Source organism: Macadamia integrifolia, chromosome 8 (genome assembly GCF_013358625.1).
Source record: "Macadamia integrifolia cultivar HAES 741 chromosome 8, SCU_Mint_v3, whole genome shotgun sequence".
NCBI lineage: Eukaryota > Viridiplantae > Streptophyta > Magnoliopsida > Proteales > Proteaceae > Macadamia > Macadamia integrifolia.
The window spans coordinates 14,952,391-14,972,407 of NC_056564.1; the positions used below are offsets into that span (position 1 = coordinate 14,952,391).

General features: G+C 35.6%; 1 protein-coding gene across 7 annotated transcripts; it reads left to right on the top strand.

The window, feature by feature from the left end:
- Nucleotides 1–5,759: 5,759 nt before the first annotated feature.
- Nucleotides 5,760–12,899, top strand: LOC122086089. 7 transcript variants are annotated; one of them, XM_042654788.1, is made up of 7 exons: nt 5,760–6,210; nt 9,727–10,110; nt 10,328–10,443; nt 10,677–10,785; nt 11,102–12,369; nt 12,450–12,520; nt 12,816–12,899. In XM_042654788.1, the coding sequence occupies exons 2-5, from the start codon at nt 9,743–9,745 to the stop codon at nt 11,316–11,318; spliced, it is 810 nt and encodes a 269-aa protein (XP_042510722.1). In that variant the 5' UTR covers nt 5,760–6,210; nt 9,727–9,742; the 3' UTR covers nt 11,319–12,369; nt 12,450–12,520; nt 12,816–12,899. The 7 variants fall into 7 exon arrangements, 5 of the variants coding, with proteins under 5 accessions (XP_042510722.1, XP_042510725.1, XP_042510724.1 ...); XR_006142324.1 differs by lacking the exon at nt 5,760–6,210 and adding an exon at nt 7,874–9,425 and having other exon boundaries at nt 10,677–11,334; nt 11,444–12,369; XR_006142325.1 differs by lacking the exon at nt 5,760–6,210 and adding an exon at nt 7,874–9,425 and having other exon boundaries at nt 10,677–11,334; nt 12,305–12,369.
- Nucleotides 12,900–20,017: the final 7,118 nt, after the last annotated feature.

Sequence of the window (20,017 nt, forward strand, 5' to 3'; positions counted from 1 at the left end):
GTTTATCATAGATGGTTGCACAGTAATTGATCGGATGGGTCCATAATATTAGAAAATGATTTTCTTCTAAGTAAATATATTATGTATTTTTTCTCTCCGTTCAGTGGAAGTTTACATTTATTTCATAGGTTGATCGTAACTCTCGTCAAGATATTAAAGAATCTGATATTGTATCGGGTCAGTTTCAGGTTGGTCCATTTGAAACTGTGATTTCGAATATACTTTGTTTCCATCTTTCATTCTATTCCTTGTGACCTGATAAGTATTTTATCCCGTTTCAGAAAACAAATAAGTAGAAAGGTTACCATATGTACATAAGAATTTTTGCACTAGAGTTGTATATACCCGGTTGTCATTGACATTAATAATAATAATAATAATAATAATAATTATTATTATTATTATTTGGAGTTTAAATTCAGTTTATTCTTAGATTAGATGTGTCTCCAGGTCTCATGATTGGTCCTTTTGGCCAAGAAAATTTTCTTAACAGATCTGTATCTTAAATAGATTTTCTGTAAAATGTAAATAGATAAAACTAGTATTGCATCCCGTTGATGAAGATATGATATCCTTTCCTGAGAATTTATCCTTGAATTATTTGTCTGGACTATCATTAACTCCCTCCTATTGAACAAGGTAACAAATACCCTCATTAATACTCATAATAGTTCAACTTTCTTACCTTTATTCTCTTTGCTTAGACTACCAATGATCTATCCATCTTACTCTTATTGACACATTTAAAATAGTTAATTAAGGCTATCTATGTTTGGTAGCCACGAGAAGAAAAGAAAATAAAAGAGAAGAAAAGATAAGAAATGATGAGAAAATAAAAAGAGCATGTATTTTTGGTTACCAAGAGAAGAAAAGAAAAGAAAAAAAAAATTCAAAAAATTTTGAATTTTATGAGATAAATAGTCACATAGGAAATCATTGTGTAATCATTCATTTTTGTCTTATTATGTTTTCATATTTTCTCATGATTTCTTGTGTTTTTGGCAAGAAAATTTTTGGGGAAGCAAAAGAAAATTTCATAGTTCTCAAGAGGAATTTTGAATTTGAAAAGGAGAATCTTCTCCTGGGTGAAGACATACCAAGTGCAATGAAAAATTCTTAACCCAAGGAAAAAAAGAACAAAAAGTGTACTTTTTTCTTTTCTTTTCTTTTCTTCTCTTGGCTACCAAACACAGCCTAATAGTTTGAACACCATCATATAATAAAACCAAAGGTTTAACTAGGGGTGTCAACTGGTCGGGCCGGTTCGGTTTTGGTCGGGCTTAATCGGTCTTAAAGACTTTCAAAGGCTACACCGTGTCCGTCCATTTAACTAATCGGGCTTAGTTATTGAGAGCATGGTACACTTTATATTCGGTCGGTCGGCCTCGGGTTATAATCGGGCTACCTTAATCGGGTTTTAGTCGGGCCTTAATGGGGCTACGACCATGTTTAATGTTAAACGGACTTTAATCGGTTTTTAAACGGGGCCTCTTTAAAATGTGCTCTTATATTCCGGCCCACTCATGCAAGCATAAAAAAATGAAAATAAATCAAAAAACGATACCAAATATAACCATTATTTAAAATGTGAACATGTCTTTACTTTTTAGTTTTTATTCTTTAATTTGGGGGGTAAAATAGGTATTTTACAATCATTAAAGGGTCCGGCCAAGTCGGTGTACAATAGGCCGGTCTCGATCGGACGTTGTTCGATCGGTCTCGATCGGGCGCCCGACGGTCCAATTAGCAAAACCGAGACCGACCATTTATAAACGGGCAGGGCTCAAGCCCGACATGTTTAATAAACGGTCTAGGCCAGGCCGGTCTATAAATGGTCGGTCCCGATCGGTTTAGTCGGGTCGGGCCACGAATTGACACCCCTAGGTTTAACCCTAAAAATAATAAGGGGAAAAAAAAAAAAACTATCAATCTTATCAGATATTTTGAATGGGGATATATTTTCAGAATGAAATGCAACAATCAACACTCTAAACAATGTTGCGTCTACTTATCCTTGAAAATGACAATAATACCAATGGAATATTTTATCAATTGTACAGATATTCTATTAAGGGACAATTAACTCATAATTCTATCCGATAGCATAGCACATGGTAGCGTCTCCTTGAGTCTCTCTCTCTCCTCATCCTATGAAATGGCATATTTATCCCTCTTTTGTGGGATGATAGAGATAGACTCAGGGAGCCACCATAGGCTGTACTACTGGAGAAATGATAAAGATGATTTTACCCTTATATCTTTACCTAAAACATCTTAAATCAATGATTATTTCACCCTACCCGTTGCACCCTTCTTCTTGGTTCACAGCGGAACCTCTCGCCCGTGGCACCCCAAAATGACCTGAATTTATGCAAATGCAAAAAACCAGCCGGTAATCTAATCACCAATTAATGAAGAACAAGAATGCTCGCCGATCAGATACTAAATTGGAAAAAGGGACGTCAGCCTAGGTCTAGCAAAGGTCATCGTCAGCATCAGTTCACGGCTAATGCACCTATGACGGCTTATTTTGCACACCATTTGCCATGTCTCAGAAATTTGCTAGTTCAATCTTCGTGATAAGAATCTCACATTACAGAGAAACTCTTTAAGGGGGTGAGAAACGAAATCACATAAGATGTTGGATTTTATATTGTAAAATATCAAATGTTACTTTAGTCTATTTAAAGTTTCAAATAATGTTAAAACCTTTCCCCCCTTTTTTGCTTTTTGAAACAAGTTTGTGCACAAGTAAAGACAACTTGCAAGCCTTTTTGGAGAGTAATTCTCCCTTCTCATGTGTGTGTGTGGGTCTCCTGGGGTACTTTTGAATCACGCATGAGCCAAGTTGGGCTGAGATCGGGTACAGGTACGGGTACAAGTGTGGGTGTCAAGAGATATATCTTTTTATTCAAAATTCGAATTTGAATTTTTTTACCTGTACAATAGTTCATAGTTCATACATACCCATTGGCATAAGACATGTATCTGTATATGTTTAGACATGTACCTATAGGTATACTGACACCCCCGTACTTGTATATACACCTCCTTTTTCTATAAAATAGAAGTCCAAAATGAATTTGCTCTCTGTTATGTTTTGGGAAACCTTACTGTGACTAAAAGTGCTCTCTGTCAGTATTATTTACTTAGTGTTCTGTAGACAAATAGTCTATGTTTTCCCTAAAACTCTTTATTTTTCTATCTTCCGTACACAGTCAAATATAGAGTATTACCTTCAATTTTTCCTATTGCAATCACTTATTGGAGTTGCACCTTAATGTTGTAATCCGGCAGTCACTGAGAGGGGGAATTAGTGAGTCCAATTTCGATCTCCAAAACCTGTTCGATATCTAACACGGCAAACCCTGATACAACTATCTATGTAATTGTCCCTATTTGCACACATTCGTATGCACACTCAGCCTCTTATAGGTACTTATAAGTGTTCACACTCATTCGGTATTCCATGCATTTCAATATATATATATATATATATAATGCAAACAATAAGTACACTCACAACACAGGGTTTTATGAGGTTCGATAATTTACCTGTATCTCCGGATTAGTGTTTGTAAAAGCTTTGTACCTATTCAATACACTACTTTTGACTACACCTACAACCAATTTTCTCAAGCCGAAGCTGAGATGACACTCGCAATGCCTGTACAATGTGTAACACCCACTACACGGGAGCACCCACTCTCAGAGCTTAGCACCCACTAAGCACTCAACATAAGAATACAATAAATTATAGCTTATATCAATGCCCTACAATCAAACGTTGTCTAGCATATACATCCACAACTAGCTAGCATGCTTACAATTCATTCACAACTAACCTAGCATGTATACAATTTATCCACAACTAACCCTAACATACATATATATCATTATACATGCATATAATGTAAATCTAAGGTTAGAGAATCTCACAATCGATTGCCTGAGATGACTAAAAACTTGTACTGACAAGTTTGGTGCTCACACATTCTCTCTCATTGGTTTCTTGCTCTTCAAAGCAACAACAAACAAACACTTCCTTACTTTCTTCTCTTCCTTTTTGTTTTTGAGTTAATGCATTATCACCATATCAAATCACCTCTTCTACCTCCTCTAATGGACTAACAACAACTATTATCAAACATTCATGCTCATTCAAAGACCAAACAAAGGGGGAGCTTCTCTTGGAAAAATCGTAGTCTTCCTTTACTCAAAACTGGTTTTTCTTGCTTCCACTGTGTAGAGCTTGAAAAAATGAAGACACAGACACTTGGATGGAGTCATTTGGAGTTAGGGTTAAAAAGTTATGGCCATTTGAAGTTGGGCAACCATAACACACAAAAAATAATCTTTAAAGGAGTGGCGTAGGATACGATGGCAGTGCACTCAATAGAGGGGCAGATCTGGCCGTAAATCTCAAAAGTATCTTTGAATCTAAGCCGTCCGATACATATAAAGAATAGTGAATAGGAGCCGTAGATCGAGTATACAATGACGTCATGATGACGCATGCTATCAGCACTTGCGTCAGCCGTTAGAGGTAAAAAAAGTCCTAATAGAAAAGGGAAAGAAACAACAAGTTGATAGCTTCCAAAACAAAAAGGAATCAAATATTCATCTATTAATCACCAAACAAATTGAGTATGTATCTTCTCCCCACATGATCTTCCCTTATGGGATCCCACTATTCATGGGCTAACAGACCACGAGTTGATAGTATAACAATTGCTTTGATTTGTGGTCCGGATACCTCTTGGATGGTGAAATCCCATGTGAGGAAGGTAAAGCAGTTCCCATGCCTGGACTCAACAAAAATATTTGTTTTTGGAACTCTTGTAATTGAGTCGGTTAAAATATATGTGCCATATGATATGTTCTTCAAATGAATTTTAAGGGGGAAAGTTTTCTTTCACCAACGGTGGAGATCCCCTCACTATTGGTGATGTGACCATCGTTCACTCATAAACTTCCATCCCTATTGTTTGGGGTTGAAGCTATCTCTTACCATGATGAAGAAATTCTTATTCAATATGGGTGAAGGGAAACTTGATCCATTTTACAACACCCTCTATGAAAAAGGAAGTAGACTTATTTGGTAAAGTTTCCGTGATGATACGGGGAGAAATCCTTTCCATACTATACACGTATCCACTTGGCACCTTTTTTATAAGGGGGGATAAAGGCGAATGCAATTTGTTTAAAGCACAATTTTGTGAATTTGTTGTTCATTTCCATCCTCCTATATATATATATATATATATATTCTATCATATCAGTTTAATAAACTAAAATATTAACAAGTGGATCATAATTTAATTTAAAATTGAACTTTGCCAAGTGCAACATTGGCTCCACCTTTGATAATAAGGATAAAGTCCTAGTAACTAAAAGTTGAGAAGAGATATGAAAAAAAATATGCCCACGCCCTCTCCTAATGGAGCTAAAGAAGAAAAATTAAAGATTGCTTTAAATTCAGGGGATAGTTTTCCTTCATCGTGCAGTAAAAGGAACTATACAACCATAAAAAATGTTAAACGTCTACCCTTTATTTACGAGTGATCGATTCTCCTATACCCTATGGATACCATTTGAACCTATCGGTCAAGGGAGAAACTCTAGGGGTGTGGGAAAACGAGGTCCTTCAATTTATAAAGAGTAGGACCAGGGTTTTGAGCTAAAAAAAAACCATGTATGTTGGCGATGTCTATATTAAACAAGGGGCTACCCTTATTATATTGCAGTTAAGGTTCTTGGTATTAAACCAAGAAGAGGAGGTGAACCATTTTGGTCTACCCGATTGAGACAAAGACTGCATTCTGCAAGTACTTTCTCTGCCAACCCTGATAATCCAAATGGGAGGAGGGAGGGAGGGCCGAAGACTGTCAAAACCCTAAACCTAAATCCCTTATTTCATTTCAACACTTGCACCTTTCTTCTTTTTCTTCTCTGTGAAGCCGTATGTTTCTTCTCTGTCCATTTCTATTTCTTTGAGAAAGGTAGGAGGGCTTCTTCCCTCAAGAAGGGGTTGGCACGGTCTCGGGTTGAAGGGCAAAAATCAAGGCAGTGGAAGGGATATGGTTCTAGTCTGGACGTCAGTAGAGGTGGGAACTCTATCAACAGCTACCAGACAACCTAGATAGCCTGAGAAGAGGCGCTTGCCTACTGCACAATACTCAACAGCTTCGAAGTGGATCTTTGTTGTAGGTCTCTCTCTCCTCTCTCTAGTTTTTTTTTTTTTTTTTTTTAAATAGAGGGATCAAAATCAAATGGTGAATAAAGTGTTAGTACTGCACTGCAAATGACTCGCAACGTTATCTCTAGTTAATCATGGTATATTCATCAACTCAAAGTATATTCTCCATTACAAACCTTGGAAAAGACAGATTTTTAATGTAGATTTAGTTTTGTTACTTTCGTTTTTTTTTCTTTCTTTTCTATATTATGGTGTCCAAGTTTTGATTACATTTTTTTAATAACATTTACTTTGATCACAGGTAAAACCATTTACAAATGGAGCCCGATATTGACCTATAATGGTTCAGATTCAACTTAATATAAAAAAAAAGAGATCACGAACCAATGGGATATAGAGTTAGTTGGTGTGATATATTCTAGAAGTTTCAGTTACCACAGTCATCTCAGTACTCTAATCTGACTTTGTATTGAAACCATGGACGTGCACTAAAGTTGATGGATCCCACATTTTCGTTTTTGAAAATGTCGTTCTTTTCCGAATACATAAAAGGTTTAAAAGAGCATGTCATTTTAGATGAGTCTGATAAGCCTCTTTTTCCTTCTGATGAACTACAACATATGATCAGGTTCTATTTCTATTACTTATCTAAATTTATTTTAATTTCCTAATAAATTTTTAGGGAAAAGGTTTGTTGTTTGATTGCATGGCCCTTGCACCCAAATAGGCCAATGAGAGGTATGCAGGGCATCCAACAAGAGGGGCAGGGTGGTCATTCTGCCCCCTTGGGTGCTGGGTAGCGTGATCAGGAAACATTCTTTTTTCCCATTTTTTATATTTATCATTAATTTTAACAACATTTCTTTTTATAATGCAGGAGCATAGTGAAAAGTTTAGAAGATATACGGAAATTTAATTTGTCGATTGCAAATATTCAAGAGTTCTGTTGTCATAACAAATTGTAATAAAATTAAGTATATTCAATTTACCGGAGGAATTGGTAAGTGTAACATGAAGAAAATTCACTTTATTATTATTATTTTTTAACTATTTATATATATATATATATATATTTTAATTTATGACAAACTGAGACCATACTAATAACAGGCTAATAAGAAACCTCGACGAGAAACCAATGGGACCAAAACCCACGGAACCAATAGTTATTGCTGAAACTTTAATTTTACAGACATACCAATCATCATTCTAAAACTTGATCGTATTGATTTATGGTTTCAGGAAAAAAAAAATGATTTATGATAAAAAGAAAACCCCATCAACAATGGTAATCATATCCGATTCTTAGGAGAGGTGATGGATGTTGACTTGTTCGACCAAGCAATCATACGAGCAGCTAATCCTTTACATAAATTTTCTATAGAATGCAAATAAAAAAAGAAAAAAAGAAAAAAAAAGGAACTATTATTGCACTCAATTGAAGAAGATATCATCTCCTCTCATGAGAATTTATCCTTGAGTTATTTGCACCGGTATGTTTGGCCCTTGTGAGGGTTATTACTATAGACATTTAATCACAGTTGAGATTTATATATGATGCAAAAAACACACCATAACAAAAGAACGAATAATAAAACAACCATACGTTATTAATTTGTCTATGGTGAGGTGAGAGCAATCTTTTTTTTTTTTTTTATAATAGGGTGAAAGCAGCCTTCACTAACGATGGAAAATACGGTTACAAACTCTCTTCTTCTTGCCTATCAGTTTACAAAAAATTTCCTCTTAACTGTAATGATCCCATTGCTACCAATTTAGAAAGGAAACATAAAGTTACAATTTTTGAAAGTGGAAAAAAAATATGTAGCCGCCTAGAAACAATCCACTGAAATGATCACCCTACCCTTTACAAAATGAAAGATCCCTGTGATCAATGCCATACATATGCTCTCATTGACTTAATACAGGGGCCACACGTTTGGGACAACATTTATCTTCCTTTTTGGAAATTACACCAAGTAAACCCTAGATATACCAAACATTGAAGGCTCACAACCCAAGCCACATAATACAAGACATTAAGCCCCAACATTACCTTGCATGGATTATCCCATCCTATGATGCACACAAATAGGAGACGTTGGTTGGCAGAAGCTTCAATAAGTGTATCAATCGGTTAGTTTAAACCGGTTTTGATCAGTCTAAATTGGTTTTGATATGTTACTGGACCAACTTCAAATCAATTGGTTGGTTTCAACCGGTTGTGGTCAGGCTGAACTGGTTTTGATATGTTACTGGACCAAGTTCAAAACCAAATGTCACTGAAGTTTTGGTTTCAATCCGATTTTTTGTCAGTTTTTTTTTTTTTTTTTTTCATGTTATATTATCCAGTTCGGTATGGTTTGGTGTCACTTTTACATGTATACATAAGGAAATCAATAGGAAAAGTATGCGTTTCTTTGTTTTTGTTTTTCAGTTTACTATTGGTCCGAACTCAAATTTAATCAGGTTCAGTTTGTTTTTCTGGTTGATTTGAATTCGATTTCTACTGGTTTCATAAACCTCAACCAATAGGGTTTGATTCATTTCTATTCAGCCTAAACCGATCAATTTCGATCAGTCCGATCGATTCCGGTTGAACTTTGACATCCATAAGCTTGGAGGAAGAATTTTCTTTTAGACTACAATACCCTCTTTAGGTTGATGTAATCACCAAAGATACCTTCGCATTGGCGTGGGTTAGCCCAACCACCAAGCCCCGCACTTGCGTGGACATCCCAGGGATTAGGGATTAGGGAATGACGAGTTCATCTTTCGAGTCTCCCTGGACTTCATCTCCAGCGATACCTCCGCCGTCTCCGTCGAGATCTACGTCGTCGGCTGCCTCAAAGATCCCCTCATCGGTACCGTCAGGTTCATGGTTAGGAACTGCCTCTCCGGGTTTGAAAGCGAGAGGTTTCGATTTTGACCCGATCAACCGACCCAAATCCGAGCTTCATCCTCTCTCTTTACTGCAGTACTGTACACTGTACCCTGCAAGACTGCATCCCAGAAGTACTTTCTACTGCATAGTCCAATGGGAGGAGAGAGGGCCGCTCAAAACCATAGACCTAGTTTTCCTTTTCATTTCTACCCTTGCGCCCTTTCTTTTTCTTTTTCTTCTTCTTCTTCTTCCCTGAAACCGTTTATTTTCTGCCATTTCTATTTTCCTTGGGACGATCTCGGGTTGAAGACAAGAATCAAGGCAGCAGCTTGGTTTTCTTTTGTAAGTTTTTCTCTCCTCTCTCTCGTATTATTTTTTAAATAGAGAAATCTACATTCATGTTTTTTTAAATAGAGAAATCTACCATTCTTGTTTAGTTCTGTTCTCTGTATTATTTTTTATAAATATTATTTTTTAAATAGAGAAATCTACATTCTGTTGCTTCTGTTTATGCAAACCTTGGAAAAGACAGATTTCTAATGTGGATTTAGTTTTCTTATTTTCGTTTTTTTTTTTTTTCCTATATTATTTATGTTGTCTAGGTTTTGATTCTATTTTTTTAATAGCATTTATTTGATGACAGGTAAAACCATTTACAAATGGAACCAGATATTGATTCTGTAATTGCTCAGATTCAGCTGAATATAAAAAATAATTATCATGAACCAATCGTACACTCAGTTGCTTGGTCTGAGGAGATATATTCTAGAAATTTTAGCTACCACAGGCACAACGAAGGTAGTGTTTCATGGGAGACTTGTAGAACATATGCGGACGTTTTGACATCAACTACATCTGATTTTATATTGAAACCATGGACGTGCACTCGAGTTGATGGACCCGACCTTTTAGTCTTTCAAAAAGTCAAATCGTTGGATGAATACATGAACGCTTTAACAGAACCTGTCATTGTAGATACGCATTATGGACCTCTTTATGCTTCTAATGAACTACAACATATAATCAGGTTCTATTTTTATTACTCGTCTAAATTTATTTTAATTTCCTAATAAGCACCCACAGAGGCCAATGAGAGGTATACAGGGCATCAAACAAGAGGAGCAGGGTGGTCATTTCGCCCCCTTGGGTGCTGGGTAGCGTGATCAGGCAATATTCTTTTTTCCCATTTTTTATTTTCATTATTAATTCTTATAAATTTTTTTTCTTTTTTTTAAATAATGCAGGATTATAGTGAAAGGTTTGGAAGATATACAGAATTATAATTTGAAGATTGTAGATATTCCGAGTTCAGTTGTCATAACTGATTGTAATAAAGTTAAGTTTATTCAGCTTATCAAAGGTAAGTTGAAGAAAATTTTCACTTTATTATTATTATTATTTTTTAAACTATATATATATATATATATATCTATAGAAGGTCATGAGCACTTGAGCAGTCCTTTGCAAAGAAGCATAAACAAAGAGACTCGAGACATGATATGATGGGCTTTAATTCTCCACATTATGTTCACATTTTTTTAACTAAATCTTATATACTGTGCTTCTAATTTTTTTCATTAAATGTATCCACAGGAGATGAGGTGGATAGTTTCAATGGGTATCTTCAACTAATTGAAGTAATGAGCCTTGAAATTCCATATTTGAGACAGTTGGACAATTTCAGATCTCTACTGCGGACGACGTAAGATTTGATTGCAAAGATTCTTAGGATTCCTAGTGTAATGCATTATGTAATACTCATGAACGTTCAAATTAGGGGGTTTCAGCTAAAATCAGATAGTTAAAACAAGAGATATTGGTAGTTCCTAGTGACAAATTGAGTTGAGTTTTTTAGGTTGTTTACTCTCTATCCGATTGAAATTTTACAATATTTTATCCACTGGATTAATATACTTTGGTGTCTATTCTACTTATCAATTAGCTTATTTATTTGTAATGTTTATTTATTTAATTTTTAATTTATTACTATTTAATCTTACTTGCTAATTATTTTGCGGTTCTTTTGAAAGATTCTATGGACATCCATTTTTTTGGAAGAAGGATGATAGATTTAAATACATCCTGACGTTACATGCGATACTAATTGGTGAAGATTATAGATTTGGTCAACAAACGATTAATAGGATTGGTGATTTAGTACGAGATGTGGTACTTGATATAGAATATCAAAGTGGATTGCAATGGACGGATATGGTTCCAACGTGGCGGCCATAACGTGATGTTATTCTCTGTAATAGAACTCTCTCTCTCTCTCTCCCCTCTTTCCCCTTTTATTCCTTGACTTGTTTATAGTTATTCTTTTTGTAATTTTAACTGTTTTTGAATCCTTGGTAATGCAGGAACACCTTTTCATGACTGGAAGCTCCCCCCCCCCCCTTCTTTCTAAATGAAATCTATTTTGCTGATATTTCTATGTTATTATTTCTTCTGTCTTGGGGTGTCATGTTTCTTATATTACTTGGTTAGTACCATTATATGGGCCTAGAAGTTTGCTTTTATATGTGTATGTGTGCTTCTATCTTACGTACATGTTAAGACTGAAAAGTTCTTCATTTGAAGGTCTCTTATTTTTTTGCTATGCTTTTGTTTCTGGCACTTTTTTCCTGTTAAAACTACTTTTTGTTCTGAGGTTTGAAGATGCTATACCTGGTATTTGGGTAGCATCCCTATTTAAGATCATTTATTTACTGACTTGTTGCATTACTATAGTCTGAAAAAAATGATCTAATGATCTTTGTATGGAAGAGATCTGCAAAAAAGAAAAATAAGATGAAATAAAATAAAATCTGAAGCTACCTTTGTTTGTAGTTCTTAATTTCTGTCTAAACAAGGTTGAATGTTTGAGGCAAAGAGTTAGAAAGGGGTGGTAAAGCTCTGCTTTTTTTTTTTTTTTTTTTTTCTGGCCAAGAGTAAAGCTTTGTTATTGTTGTTTAAAGGAGCTTTGGCTGTATTCGACTTTTCTGTTTTTTTCCCCCTCTGTTTTCATCTTAAAGAAAGATTTTGCTGGTGTCATCCATCCTTGAAGCTCATAATGATGAAAATTTTGTTTGTTCTATGCTTTCTAGGATTTGCTAAGGTATTATTGACTGATACATAAACAGCCGAAGGGCAGAAGTAACAGATGATATATTTTTTTTTAGATACATCACTGCTATATTTGATGAGAACCTTACACATGTTAATATGTATTTTAATGACAGATTCAGGACAACCATTCAAGCTAATTTCTTACATCAAAAATCTATACGACCATCATTGGTGTTGTGTAAGCATTTAATTATCATTCAAAATCTTAATTAGTAATATTGTGATAATTAACAATGGTTTTTTTTTTTTTTTTGACAGTACGATGAAATAGATTATGGGATCTATCCAATATTTCCAAGCCTTCTTTCCCAAATATATACACGTCTTTGGTGGGGTTTTTATATTCATTATATAATAGATTTTAAATTTTAACATTTTTTAGGCCGTTGTTAACAGTGTTAAAAGTTTATATTGACTATTTCCATGCATTTACTTATCATATTTGTTAAAAAGAAACAATTGGCTCTAAATTTATAGTAAATGATTGTTGATTTTAAGTGGTACAATAGTTAAAAGTTCAATCTTTAATTACTTTGTTCTTCTATCTAATAATATATCATTTGTTATCTTTTATTACTTCAATATGAATATCTAATACACTTTACATAATTTGATGATTTAAAGGGGATTGTTTCCTCTTCCACAACTACAAATAGAAGGGTTCATTCCTTGCCCACAATGAGAAGAATGATTTTTGTCTCTAGCTGTAAGTATACGTGAATAATTTTTTAGGTTACCATTTAAATAATAAGAGAAATGATATTGCATTAGACGTTGTGCAGCAAGCTCTCACTTGCTGTCATTGACAACGTTTCACTTTTTTCTTCTTGACCGGTGGTGTCCTCTTTTTTTTTTTTTTTTTTTTCATTCACTTGACTTGTTTTGAGTCAAAATCTGATTCTCAATGTGTATGCTTACTAATATCACCTGACCTCATATTATTTAAACCTTTTCCTTAACATGCTAATGTATACTTTTTCCTTGTTACAAAACAACACAATATATCATTATCCATAAATTTTCAGAGATGTAGTTTTGTACAAAATCCCTTGTGTACGATTTCTTCATTTCTTCTAAACTATATTCATCAGATTGTATTCTTGCAAATTCTTGAAGTATCTTTCCATGGAAGATAGGACACAAAGGAGCAACTGCTTTAACATTGAAGTTTAAAGGCTTTAGTGAGGATGATTGATGGAAACCTTTACAAGAACTTCTAATCAAGATTCCATATTCTAATTGAAGCACATGAAAAATTATATGGAATTGCTGGATTGTTATCCTTGGTTAGCTGTGATAAAGGATAGACAGATGCATCTACCAAATCAAATCATCAATGATCCTTAGATAAAATGTAGAAACTTTTAAGGAGAAACTGAATTCTCAAATTCAAAATCATTGGGACAGAATCAAATGCCGCTTAACAGAATTTTCACATCATAACCACCTGGGCATCATTAAGAATTTAACTGCACAAATTCCATAAAGAATGAAACTGTGAAGTTATCTTGTTCACCCCTGTAGCCTTGAAGTTATCTTGTTCATCCCCATAGCCTTTCAATGGTCTTTCTATTATTTTGAAGTTCTCCAATCAGTCCACAGGCCCATCACCTCTCTCTGCCTTCACCTTGTAACTTCACTTGGATTTTCCTTTTGGAACACAAGACTTGTATACCTGTATTTGGCCTGACAACGTGCAATGCTCTTTCGGCGCTCCCTTCTGACGTCTCCTTTTCTCTCTAGTAGATGCCTTGCCACCATGGTTTCTCTGACTCCAAATCCCATTCATCTCAATTGCCTTTCTGATTTTAAAAACAAAACCGAATTAAAGCAAGTAGAAGCCATGTAAAGCCTTGAGATAATAGTGCTAGCCACTGATGCAAGGGTGGTATAGTCCGCACATTTCTGAAGTTCTCTTGCAGTATCCAAATCCCATAACTGAAGTAAACCACCCCCAAACCACCGTTAAGAATTGCGGAGAGTATCTGAGAAGGCAAAAGGGTTTGGAAGCGGGAGGGGGTCTGAAGCATTACTAGTGATGATTTGTGATTGAAATTGAATAACAACATGAGCAGAAGCAGGACATCGAAAGCAATGACCAAGACATTGTTGATACATGAAGAAGGATTGGTGAAGCATATAAAAGCAGAAGAGCACTGCTATCCACCCCCATATAAGCAATTAGGCTTCCCACAAAAAATAGTCCAGAGATCCTCCATCATGCTCTACTGTCTTTGCTCTTCAAACTCTGCATTGATATATAGAAGGAGAGGTCAAGAATAGAAGCTACCTTTTCCTCTGCTTAGCCCAGAAGTACAATTTATGAATCACGGAAAGAAAAAGAAAACCCATTACATACCTGTATTAGAATGAAGATGGCATCTTTTTCCTTCTGTTCATTGAGAAATGGTAGTTCTTAAAAGCTCCTTGGTTGATGTTCCTGTGGATAAGCCAAACTAACATTAGAGCCAGTACAAAAGCAATTTCATAAATTTTGATATCTGCTCCCCTGAGGATTTCAATTCCCTTCAACAAGAAAGTTGTTTATTATTAAATATATATATATATATATATAGAGGGATAGGTATGCCGCCGATATCAAGTATGCTAGCGGATATCACCAACATGATGGAGTATCATTCAGGAAGGATATGAGGGTCATTTCAGAAAAATGAAAGAGAGAGATAGGCACAATGGGTGCTAGCATACTTGATATCGGCGGCATACCCAACCTTTTCCCTATATATATATATATATATATATACACGTTTCTAGTATCCAGAGATGTCTACAGCTGAAAACATCAAAACAGAAGAACCATACAGTAGAAGGGAAGAAACTGTACAGATGGTAGACGACAGCACATACAAATGATGAATGGGAATACGTATGAAAGACCCAAGAACTCAAATGAAGCTTTTCTGAACGGGTTTGAAACACCAAAGTAGAAACTTCTGCACTAACTCCAAGAGTAGAATGGATCATAATTCATAAATGATGAGTTCATCTTTTCATAAAGCATGCCTAGATGAAAAAACAAAGGGTTCTTAAATTAGAACTTTCATTTATTCTCCAATCAGACCAGAGGAGTATCAAAAAAAGAGATCTGTTATTAGTGGTTTGATCACTTTAATGCACTTCGTCACCAGTGGAAGGTCTTGTAATGACTGCATCCTTTAAGGCTTTAATATCCTATAGTCACCAATTCTACTCGTAGTAATCCAATGCAGAGTGCTATTCTTTTACAAAGCAAAAGGAAGAAAGGAATAAAGGTATCAAAGTTTGCTCAAACTTTCTACCCAATAAAAAAGTGTATAAATATTTTTTTTTTTTTTGGGTCTCTGATCCGTGCACTACTGCAGCGAAGGGGGTGGGATGGATAAACCATGTGGAAGTAGAATTTGAATCTCATTCAACCTACCATGTGGCAAATATGGCGTAGCACATAAGTGCAATTATGTGGACTGACACCCACATGCAAACTAAAAAACGGGAGAGGGTTTTCCACGATGTTCGAGTACTAATTCAGGTGTATGGAACACCCCCCTCTATCGAATCATTAATAGAGGTTTACGAGGGAGAAAGGGTGTGGCCCTCCATTTTTGTCTCTTCGCGTATAAAGGAATCTGCACACAAACAGTGTGTGGATCCTTTCCCCCCAAAAATATATAAAAGGGGCTGATGACTTCAGCATTGTAAGATGATTTTGTAAGTTGGCATTTCATCAGGTCCAAATTATAAAGTACTTTTTACCCATTTTTCGATCAAATCTTGGCCTAAAATGAGCATGTTTAATAGACTAAGAAAATTAAGAAATAACTTATTATTTATGAGTTATGCTGTATGTAAACATATCAAATTTACATTGTGTGTTCAATGGGGGGACAATCTTCTGTCATGTTGTTAATGAGATATCTTCATTGCAATGGGTTCAAAACGCATATAGATCCTGCCTCCCTTGTACCTTGAGAGGCAATTTCGAAGAGGATTTGGCATTTCTTGAAGTGACCTAGAATCAAACCCTAATCTAACATGAAACCCAAATCTAGCTTGAAACCCTAATATAGCCAGAAATCCTAATTTATCCAAACCATGCGCAATCTTGTGGCACATGATCCTAGCATGCTATATACTGAAGAATTGATTATAAGTACTCTCTGATGGTGTGGGAACGGAATGAATAAGGATTGTCAGAATTCCCTAGTTTGTAATAGAGGAAAAAAAAATACTTCCTGCGAATTCTAATTTTTTCTAAGAAAAAGAGGAGACCAAAACCCATTCCATTGGATAGTGCTCGGAAAGAAGATTCCAACAATGGCCATATGTGAAAATCGAACCACTGGATCCCCCAGAATTGCTCACGAAAGTTAGAAACCCTGATTAGGGTAAAACTATCTGGAAAATGGCTATATTGCTCCCCAGGGTTGGCATCGCGAGATTTTGTCGGATCCGCTAAAATGGAACATTCCCTGGTGATGGGTCTGCCAGAAAACTTGGCGGATCTATCAAAATGACCAATTTACCCATGCCCCTTGACCAAAAAAAGAAAAAAAAAAAAAACCTATACATAGAGCTATTTGCTCCATTCCAAGACACACAAAGCAACTATGGGCTCCAAATATGTGGAGAAGTCCTCCCTTGCCTCCCTCTACCCTCTTTCCTGTCCCTAAGCCAAAGATTAGTAAGATTCCCTCACCTTCATTCACGTTTTGGAAGCTTGAAAATATAAAAAAATCCCAACACCCTTGAGAAGCCTTAGGAACCCCAAAATTACATCTTGAACCCACAAATTCATCAGATTCCCCAAAGTTCTCTCACCTCGATTCTCGTGCCTCAAAATCCCAATTATAAAAAAATCCACAAAAATCTCCTCGCCTTTAGGAAGCCTTTATATAATGTTATAAAGTCTCAAAAATCTCCATATTCGTTGTGTTCTCTAAGATTCCTCCAGATTCTCTCAGATTCTAGGAACTCTTCCAAAATTCCTAAAAATTATCAAAAAATTCCCTAAAGCTGTGAAAGATTAGAAGAATGCCAAATTCTCTGAAGAAGAAAAGCAGACTATATATCAAAACCACCTCCACTTGAGCCGATGGATACTCATTGAAGTTCGTGTTTTGCAACAACAAGGGTCCACTCCTCTCGACCCGAAACAGCCATCGAGCATTGGTGTAACTTCTCAAGTCAGTAAGCGAAATGTAGACTTCTAATTCATATCCCGTAATGTACATAGTAGTGTAGCAATAATTTAGCCATACGTGCAGTAATATGATTAACTAGGGGAGAATGATCATTTTTTAAGCATCTGGTTGGAAGATCGATTCAACCAGACGGAGAGGTTGCCTAAGACCTTTCCATCTTCATAATGTGACACTTATCCTTATCTCTAGACTAGACGAACTTTTGCGAACTTTTTCTTATGGATCGGGCTCACCCATTAGGTCCTAGGCCCGTACATTAGGTGGCAACTCCAAATATCATGTTTCCCAATCCTCAATATTTGTCAATCATCCATATCAGTTTTAGAAACCCCTAAGAGAAATCTATGAAATAGACCCCCATGAGTCTCCGAGCAGTGATGCGATTATGCAGGCCCGCAGATATGCAAAAAGAAGGCTGGATCCCTACTGTTACCCTTACACAATCCAACTCTAAACTTCAACCGAACTTTGGTCCTCAACACAAATCTAGGGTTTTAGTGAGGTACAAGGACCGAAGAGCTTCAATTGAACCTTAAGCATCAATCAAACCCTTATTTCAATGCAAATCCAGGGTTTTAGTTAGGTTCAAGTATTGGAGAGCTTCATCGCAACATAGGGCTTTAGTGCTCTTATCGTAAGGGAGGTCAATCTTGGTGATTCACATCATATATGGGTAATTTGGGGATATAAAGAATGAAGTAAGGTTGATGTTATTACTTAACAACGTTGTTTAACAGACTAGGGACGATTGATAGAATCTTTAAAACTAAAGGAAGGAGTTGTTTGTCAATGTACAGGAGAGGGGAGTGTAATTTCCTCATTTTATTCATGTACTATACGCCCCTCTCACCTAGATCATTATCCTCTCTCTTCCCTTGACCGTGCAGGCCTCATCTGGAAGATACAAATACTATTTCTCATGCCACCATTGGTATTGCGTGTTTAGGATGGGGAACTCTCTTGCAAAGAAATATATTCATTAAGAAAGAATTGATTATCAGAAATTGAACTATCAAATGGATTTCTTATTCTTGAAATATTCCATAAAGACGCAATCAAAACAGTTTCAACTTCCTAACCAAAAATCAATTTCTTGACTATTTTAGTGAAATCAATGGTAAATTAAAATAGAAATCATATCAAACCAGCCCTAAGCTACACCTATCAAAATTTATAAATATTGATATATTGTGTAGTTTCGGTACCAAGGAAAGGGAATCCGGATCGGCATATTATGTTGTCATGTGATATTAGAAAGTTGTACAACAGGACCATTAAGTCTTCGAACTTAACATATGTGTAGTTCCGCTTTGCTCTTGTTACATCATAAAATGGTTTATTCATCTTCTTTCTATAAATTCCATAGGCTCTGTTTTGTTTCAGCATGGAAAATTTCACAACAAAATTAGATTTTCCGTTATTTATTTTAATTTTGAAAATTTTTATTGAAGGAAAATTTTACCAATAACCTTGCATTTATAGGAAAACAGTCCCACACATTTTATGCCCGAAATGGACGTATGATGGCCCTTAAAAGTTGTAAAACGTAATCTCTCTGTCCTCGATGGAATCAAAAGAAGAAAGCAAAGAGTCGATGTAAGGATGTGAATTTGAAACCGAAATCGTTTACCAGAATCAAAGTGTACCGTTTACACCAAAACCATGAAACCGTTTATTAAATGGTTCGATTTTTGTTTTAAAATTGAAACCGATATTCGATTTTGGTTTTTTGAAGTTTAAACTATTGGTAAACCATTAAACCAAACGACATAAATTCAGTTGAAATCTAAAGAAAGATCAAGAGACTGAGGGGGGATTCAGATGAAAGACATAAACCTAAATAGAGTTTGGAGATGCCGCCTGCCGATGATCCACAAGAACAGCGAAGGTCCCAAGTCCTTGGCAGAGAATTTGTTGCTTAGATCTTTGTTCGCATTCGTCATTCGTCATTCATCATTCATCATTCATCATTCGCCAAGGAAGAGGTAGTTTGCTTTCGCCGAAGAAGATAAAGATCGGTATCCAAGGGGGTGGGTTGAGGTGGGAAGGATCTGGTTTTGTTTAGAAAGGGTGAAAGAGTCAAAATACAATAATGAAGGGTAATATGGGTATTACAAAAAATATTATATAAGCTCAACGGTATAAATTTAACAGACCTACTAGTAAAATTTAACATACAACAGGGGAGGGATATGTAATTTCTGAAAATATAGGGGAGGGGATATAATAATAGCAAAGTACCGGGGAGGGGATGTAAATTGCCCAAGAAAATAGTAACTTTCTTCTCCTTTTCTTGCCTACCAAACACATCCTAAAATTATGAAACTTGAAAAAAATGTTGTTCCACGCTTGTGAGAAGAACTTTTCTTACATGCCTGTGGCGAGCTAGCAGGTCAATGGTAAGGTTTGGAGGCATTAAGCATTAGCTCCCTACAAAATTTTTAGGGTTATATAAGTATTTTGGAAAATTACCTTTATAGGATTTGATTATATATTTGGTGTGAGCATTCTTTTTCTTTTTTATCTGTTGGGTAGTTGTGAGCCTAGTTAGTATTCGGCCAAATCGATTTTTTTCAAATAATATAAAAAATTCTAACCGAATCCAAATAAAAAATAAAAAATCGT

Coding starts and splice junctions, on each gene's coding strand:
- LOC122086089 (XM_042654788.1), top strand. CDS start 9,743: ATGGAACCAGATATTGATTCTGTAATTGCTCAGATTCAGCTGAATATA. Junction 10,111..10,327: donor GAACTACAACATATAATCAG/GTTCTATTTTTA, acceptor TAAATAATGCAG/GATTATAGTGAAAGGTTTGG. Junction 10,786..11,101: donor AGATCTCTACTGCGGACGAC/GTAAGATTTGAT, acceptor ATTATTTTGCGG/TTCTTTTGAAAGATTCTATG.